General features: G+C 41.6%; 1 protein-coding gene across 4 annotated transcripts; it reads right to left on the minus strand.

Moving 5' to 3' along the window:
* Positions 1–425: 425 nt before the first annotated feature.
* Positions 426–1435, minus strand: LOC131230856 (homeobox-leucine zipper protein HOX9-like). Of its 4 annotated transcripts, none has more exons than XR_009164113.1 (3): positions 1119–1435; positions 859–972; positions 426–742 (listed from the first exon to the last, which is right to left on the minus strand). XR_009164113.1 is itself a non-coding variant. In XM_058226879.1 (3 exons), exons 1-3 carry the CDS (start codon positions 1149–1151, stop codon positions 506–508), a joined length of 348 nt encoding a protein of 115 aa, XP_058082862.1. In that variant the 5' UTR covers positions 1152–1426; the 3' UTR covers positions 426–505. The 4 variants fall into 4 exon arrangements, 2 of the variants coding, with proteins under 2 accessions (XP_058082862.1, XP_058082861.1); XM_058226879.1 differs by having other exon boundaries at positions 426–730; positions 883–972; positions 1119–1426; XM_058226878.1 differs by having other exon boundaries at positions 883–972; positions 1119–1424.
* Positions 1436–8047: the final 6612 nt, after the last annotated feature.

The raw sequence follows: 8047 nt of genomic DNA on the forward strand, positions 1-8047 counted from the left end.
TTTAGCCTCAGTTTTGCCTTAGTTATCCAAACCGAGGTTGAAACCCCCGTGGCTAAAGACTTTAGCCTCAGTTTTAGCAACCGAGGCTAAAATAACTTTTATAGCCTCGGTTCTTCAAGTGAGGCTAAAAGAACCTTTTTAGCTTCAGTTTTCTCAAAATGAGGCTAAATCAAAATTTTAGCCTCCATTGTTTCCAACTGAGACTAAATCCAAATTTTAACCTCAATTGCCTCCAACCGAAGCTAAATCTATTTTTAACCTCGGTTCTCAACAACCGAGGCTAAAGCCTTTAGCCACGGGAGTTATAGTCTCAGTTTAGGAAACTACGGCAAAACTGAGACTACAGATAGATTTAGCCTTTGTTGGTATCAACGGAGGCTAAATTCAATTTTTAACATCATTTATCAATAATCGAGGCTGAATCATTTATTTTAACCCATTCATAAACCTGTGCATAGAGTACTACAAGGAAACACACTTAAGAAACCTCTATGTTGAAATAGCTTCATACAACCCGCTGTACAGATGAAATGACACACCACAAGTACTGTCGAGCCATGGTCACAACGCTGTCCCAGAGGTGCATTTTATAAGGGAACTGGAAGGCGATTGTCAGCACAGAGCGCAGGCTAGAAGTGTTTGTAGAAGCATCTCCAAATGTGCGGTTCACGGCAGAGCCTGCTTCAAGACTAGATGCCAAATCCAAGGTCCTATGTGTGCTTGAGCCATCCTGCGCTTCGCCCTATACAAATAGCAATTAGAGTAGAAAAACAATAAAGAAAATAGATGGAGAAAAATAATATCATCCAGTTTAATAAGAGATTCAGGAAATAGCCATTTAGTAGATTTAGACTCAACTGTTTTTTAATCCAGTGGAATGACCCAGAAACCAGACGGTAGCAGCGGAGCATCATCAGGGAATAATTCATCAATTGGAGCAAAAACAAGCTCGGAGAAAGCTCCACTGCAAAGCTGCAAAACAGAATTGCCCAAAATCATTACAACAACAACATCAGCGAGTGTTTGCAAAACCACAAAGTGGGACAAAGTAAAGAGTGACTATCAGTTGGTTCCAAGATTCAGCATAGAAGTGACAGAACTACTAATGGTTTTAAGACTTCATCCCAGCTATTTGGAGTCGGCATTCTCATAATTGCCTAGTAAAGGTTTTAAGACCAGCTGCCCACTTGCCATTAGTCCTCCATTACCTGGGCTTAGGACTGGTTGGCGTATCACTTCCTAGCATAAAAAAAGGAAAAAGAAAAACCAGCAAAAACCATAGTTCAATTCAGTGCAAAAAGAAGCAGCAAATTCCTGCAGGAGATGGATATCTCTCGACAGAACAGCTTCTTCTTGGGTGATGGCATGTCCTTCGAGTCGAACTACTTCAAGAAACTAGATGTATTTTCCATCAACAAAGAAAACGAATCAATGCAAAAATGCAACATAGGCAGCGAAAGCACTGCTGGCGAACGTTCCCGCGATCAAGATCTCAGTCTTGGGCTTGAGATCAGACATGGGAGCTGAGCACTGGCGCCGGAGAATGCCGATCTAGTGTCGGAAAAAGCGATCGGCTGCCGAGAAATGCAATGGAAGTGAAGACAAGAGAGTTAGGGTTTTTCCCTCAAAGACGGAAAGAGGACGTTGAGGAAAACGGTTTCGGGAAGAGATTGCTATTCATAGAACCCGGCAAATGGAGGTCTGTCTCTGTCTCCACTCTCGCCACCTGCGTATTCTTCATCTGCGCATCGTATTCGAATGCGAATTTCCGATAACAGTCGTTGGAGGGAGCCCGTGCAAGCTCCTGTGGGCCCACCATCATTCGTGTGACACACACCGTCCATCTTTCTTAAGATCAGTAGCTGAGAGGAAACTCGAATGGGCCACTTACTTGGGATTGGGATTGAAGCTCACCTGATTGAACGTTCACCGTTAAAAATTTCCCAAGGTCCACCGTGAGTATATCCATAATTTTTTTTCCAAAATAGTAAACTTTAAGCCTGGTTCCACTGAAAAGTAGACTTTTGGCCTCAGTTCTCATGCAGCTGAGGTTACAAAGTAGACCTTTGGCCTCTGTTCTAATGCAACAGATGCTAAAAAGTAAACTTTTTGCCTCGGTTCTATGCAACAGTAGCTAAAATGTAGACTTTTTGCCTTAGTTCCTATGCAACAGAGGATAAAAAGTAGACTTTTCGCCTCCGTTCCTATGCAATAGAGGTGAAAAAGTATACTTTTCGCCTCGGTTCCTATACAACTGAGGCTAAAAAAGTATACTATTCACCTCAGTTCCTATGCAACTGAGGCTAAAAAGTAAACTTTTGGCTTCGGTTCCTATGCAATTGAGGCTAAAAATTAGACTTTTGGCCTCGATTCCTATGCAACCGAGGCTAAAAAGTAGACCTTTGGCCTCGGTTCCTATGCAATTTAGGCTAAAAATTAAACTTTTGGCCTCAGTTCATATGCAACTGAGGCTAAAAAGTAGACCTTTTGCCTCAGTTCCTATGCAACTGAGGCTAAAATGTAGACTTTTTGCCTCGGTTCTTATACAACTTAAGGCTAAAAAGTAGATTTTTCGCTTCGGTTCCTATATAACTGAGGCTAAAATGTAGACTTTTCACCTCGGTTCTTATACAACTGAAGCTAAAAAGTAGACCTTTCACCTCGGTTCCTATGTAACTGAGGCTAACATGTAGACTTTTGGCCTCGGTTCCTATGCAATTGAGGCTAAAAGTAGACCTTTCGCCTCGGTTCCTATGTAATTGAGGCTAAAAGTCTTCCCTAGCAACTGAGGCGAAAAATAAACTTTTAGCCTCAATTCCTTAGCAACCGAGGTTAAAAAATACATTTAGCCTCCATTTTTTCAACCGAGGCTGAAAAATTGAGGTTAAAGGCCTACTTTCTTGTAGTGCAATCTCGATTCTACAACTATGAAACACCCCAATAAGATACAACTAAAAATACAATCTCAATAGCATTATTCCAAAATGAATGCACTTACCAAGTCCACACCGATGAGGTTTAAGTATATTCTTGCACCAAAAATGAGAGAAATGGCATGGATAAGGCTAAGCATTCCACCAATAACCAATGTTGTTGCATACCCAAATGTGGTCTGATTTTTTCCAAGGAAGGAATGAGTTGGCCTCAACCTTGTCAGAATCTGCTGCTACAATGACCAAAGAAAGATGTCAATATAACATGTATTCATGGCATATCCGTGTTGCAACTAGGGCTGTTAATGGGGCCAGATTAAGCAGGGTTTTATGCTGCCCAAGCCCATCTCAAAAGCTTTTAGGCTTTCAGCGTATATGATTTCAATGGAAATGTGGAATCACCAATGGTCAAAAAGAGTGAGTTATCTCCAACATGATGGAAATCAAAGGAAATGGACCTTTTTTAGTAAATCTGAGGAAAAGGAAATCAATTTCCTCAGTCCTCGTCTTTCGCACATAAGGGAAACCATCACATCTGAGGAATTTGATTTCCTTTTCTCAGTTATTTATTTCCACCAATCCAAACAGCCCCTAATGGAATTGATGTGATAGAAAGTTCAATCGGAATATGTACCTGGAACTCAATGTGCCTGGGATTTTTTATGTACTTCTCCAAATAAACTCCATCATTACCAAAAAGAAAGAAAAAAGAACACAACACAGTGTGAATTTTAAAGACAAACATAAACGGAATGAAATATAAGTCAGAGGTGATCTTTTGAATGTACAGCATTTGACACATACCATAGAAATTAAGTTTAGTTGGTCGCATACCTGTAACAACTTCACAAACTCATCAGGTTTGTTAGCTAGATCATGTCAATGCATCTTACATTTGTATGGCGGATCATGTCAATGCATCTTACATTTGTATCAAGCCGAAAGATGAGCAGCCAAGGCAGCCAACAATACAGACCTGAAAACATATAATGCTCTTCATCCAACGCAAGAATTCCCCTCCAAACTTATAGACCTGCAACCAACAATTCCTCCAAATAAGCACTCTTCATCCATTCTGCAACCATCCCAACACAGAATGCAAGTCATCCAAACAGACTACAAAACTCTTCCAATCTATACCCATCACATCACAGTATCCAATTAGTCTACACATGCAGACCTGCAACCAACAAGTAATCCAAACAGGTACATCATAGAATCCTCTATTCACCAACAATCACAGCACAATGACACTTGTGCTGCCCACCAATTAGCTGACATGGCCCTCAAGACCAAAGGTAAGCAATCAAAGCAGGTAGCCAATCAAATAGTCCAAATTCTAAGGTCGCATTTTAGATGCACCGTGAACCAAAAACTATACTTATTTAATCAGTTTATTTTGAGTTAATGCATGCCTTGTGTACAAGCTTTGAATGCATACATATCAAGCATCATACTCTGGAATTGATTGCAAGCTCAAATCTGATTTTTTTTATGCCAAAAGATCACTTGATGCCAAGCTAAGATCTCACATCCCAATACATGTGCCCAAGTGGGTGTGCATTCATGTGGAATTAGCAAACCACTAAAATTAAGAAATACTACTAAACATTCTTTAAGGATTTTAATCAAACATATGATGTGCAAGTGTAAGATGTTCTAAAGAGTTATGGGAGAGAATTGGGTGCGGCCCGGACCCACCGTAAGACAGTGCAGCCCTTACTATGGGCCCACCTTGATGCATATATTCGGAAGCGGATTGGCTAGTGTACCTCACACCAGCTATATAGCAGCTGCATTGACGTCAGCAAGTTCTGTGGGTCTGATCATGAGGTATGTGTTATATCCAAACCATCCATCCATTTTGCGAGCTCGTATTAAGGCTTGAGATGAAAAATACGACAGATCTAACTATCAAGTGGACTACACTGCAAAAAGCAGCGGGGGATTGAACGTCTACCATTGAAACTCTTTTTGGGGTCAGAAGTTTTGGATCAATATGAAATTTGTTTTTCCTTTTAATTCAGGTCTTTGTGACCTTATGAACAGATCGAATGGAAAATAAACGTTATGGTGGGCCCTACGAATTGTTTAACGGTGCAAATCATTATCTCCACTGCTATTTGTCGTGTGGTCCAAATGATTTTTGGATATGAATGATTTTTTTGATAATACTCTAAAATGATCTCTAAAAATAGATTAACGGTGTAGATATAATAAATAGATCAATGTGGGGCCCATGTAACTTTGATCTCCTTTGAATCATTCGCACAACTCGAAGCTCGAGGAGCGTAAGTGCTTGTCTTCGCACGACACGTACCACACGCCAGCCAATTCACTTCCCATATATTCTATATCTATGCCACCCATTCGTTCTGCCGGATTATTTTAATGCGTGGGCCCAAAAATGAAGCAGATCCTATTATCGAGTGGACCATCCCATATGAAACAGGGGTGATTGAACGCCCTACCATTAAAAACTTTATAGGCCGGTAGTAATATTTAGTCAGTGTTTATTTGCCATCAACGTCTTCATAAAAATTGGATAAAGGGAAAAACAAATATCAGTTTGATTCAAAACAAATATCGAATAAAGTTGATAATTTTGAAAAAAAGAATTTGATTCTGAGAAAAAATGTCATGCCCCAAACCTGTAAATCGGATTCACAGGAATCCCAATCGTCGAATCTAGTACCGACAGCCTCCGTAGTACCCCATTCTCGGCTCCAGCGTCTATACGCCAGATTCCGATCCTGGGATCTTATAAGGAGGATTTTTTTTTCGTTTAACTCGCAATAAGCATAACCACAAGATTACCCAATTCACAAAGGCAACACCATCATCACATATCCACTAATATAATCATTTAAGTACAATGCTGGGAGGAAATTCATAAATAAAAACCAAGCTCCAGAAGACCGCCGTATGCTCTAAGCTCAACACTGCTGCAACCTAACATCACCTGCACTCATCTATCGTGCATAAGCTTATAGAAAGCTTAGAGGGTGGTTTAAGTGTGTGTACAAGGTAAGTGTCAAGTATTCAACATAATGACGTCATCATATAAGACCAGAAATACCAGTAATCCATAAATCATACAATATCGGAATAAGCAGAAATATTGATAAGATCATGATTATCAAAGTATGCAGGAATATTGACAAGATCATAGATGACAGAGTAAGCGAAAATACGGACAAGTCCATGGGTCAATCAATGTCAGAATACGCAATATAGAACAACTATGCAAATGAGGAATCATAGATAACTAAATATCAGATGCAGAGGATGCAATACAATATACATTCCTGATGAGCAACACAAATAGCGTCAGCCGTACTTAGACCATATAAATGCAGAGACACAATAGCCCAAAATGCCGTATGCCGCGAATATTATGCAATATGCGATGCGAATGGAATGACCATACTGGAGTGTGAATTCGGGATGATAGTACATAGTATCGCAAGCTATGGGGTCCATCACAAGGGACTTCTATCCAAACCAGTCTCATACCTAAATTTGGATAGTCAGACTCAATGTGGTAAACTCCTGATCCCAGGTTAGTCGCGCGCCCCAACCGAAATCCTGGCCATTGCGAAGGCACAAGTAACAAATAGTTGCGCGCCACCAACCCGAGTGGATAGTGAATGAATGAATGCATGAATGAGTATGCAACTCTTGCTCACTAAATCCACATATCAGTACAGTTCATCTCTGGGATCATCACCGGGGTCTATTACACTCTACGCCAGCTTGCCGCCCCTATCCGAGCGCATAACTGGGTAAGTGGAAAAGACCTCACTATCCGCCTGCCAATCGGGCCTGGCTCGTCAATAGTGGACCCATTCCTCAAGCTGGTCAAACTCAACCTAGACATTGCTCCCTCACTCAGGCGGGTAAGGTCACACCCCTTCCCAACCGACCACGACACAATGGGAGACGCGGCCTCCTGGTATTCGACACTCGAGCACTCATGTATCCACTCGGTCTCGATGTTGGGGTGTCTCCTGGCAACGGAGATTTAGGGATTTTCACCCAGGGACATCTATGGCACCCGTATGATAGAACCAAACATTTTCGGTGTCCCATTTGGTCATCCACAATATGCCTGTGGAGGCTACGGCCCTGATGTCGCTAAGGTGTACAGTAATCATAATGTGAGATGCATGAGTTATACAATCCAGTCATGCATCAATCCTGCGCATACCGCGTGCTCAAGTGAGATAACCTCCGCTTATCAGGGAGTCTCATAACAACATGCTCAATGACATATGCAATGATCAATCACATCTTATAACCAACATGCAGATGATGCGTATGGGCATGTATCATGATGTTATGCTGTCACTTACTCATAATCGGTATCAATAACCGGCATCGACCATCAATCACAACAATGTGGACATTTAACCAACATTATCCCCTAAGGAATGGTCCTCCTAGAGCCAAACATATAATGGACCCACGGCCTCACACAAAGGCCTGATATACAACACAGTGCGCCTTACTTAAGGGACACATATACACAACAGGCAGGCCCTGCTCATGGGCCTCAAATACATGACATGTGGGCCCTACACATGGATCTCGAATACATTGAATGGGCCATGAATACATCACAATGGGCCTTTCTCATGGGCCTAACATACATCATAATGGGCTCCATAGCTTGGTCCTCAAATGCATCCCAATGGGCCTTATCGCATGGGTCTGATAGATATATCATATTAGGCCTTAAACATGGCCTGAATGCACATCACAACGGTCCTCAAATATGGGCCGCATATACATCGCATTGGGCCTCAACAATCGGCCTTGATATTCGGCCTCAATACTTGGAATCGACACTCGGGATTGGCCTCGATAATCGGTACCGATAATCAACACGTATAAACAAGGCGGCCATAGATGGACAACTAATCAACAATAATGTAAAGATCGGCTCTCGGCCGTGGTTATATCAATCCGATAGCACGGAGCCATCTATCTATGGCAAATGGGGCCCACTTATTTGGGTTAACCGATGAAGAGAATGGGTCTAACAAGGCCTAAGGGAAGGTTACAATGAGGACATCTAACCGTCATTGCCCATCAATTTGGATATTCAACCA

Source organism: Magnolia sinica, chromosome 17 (assembly GCF_029962835.1).
Source record: "Magnolia sinica isolate HGM2019 chromosome 17, MsV1, whole genome shotgun sequence".
NCBI classification, from domain to species: Eukaryota; Viridiplantae; Streptophyta; class Magnoliopsida; order Magnoliales; family Magnoliaceae; genus Magnolia; species Magnolia sinica.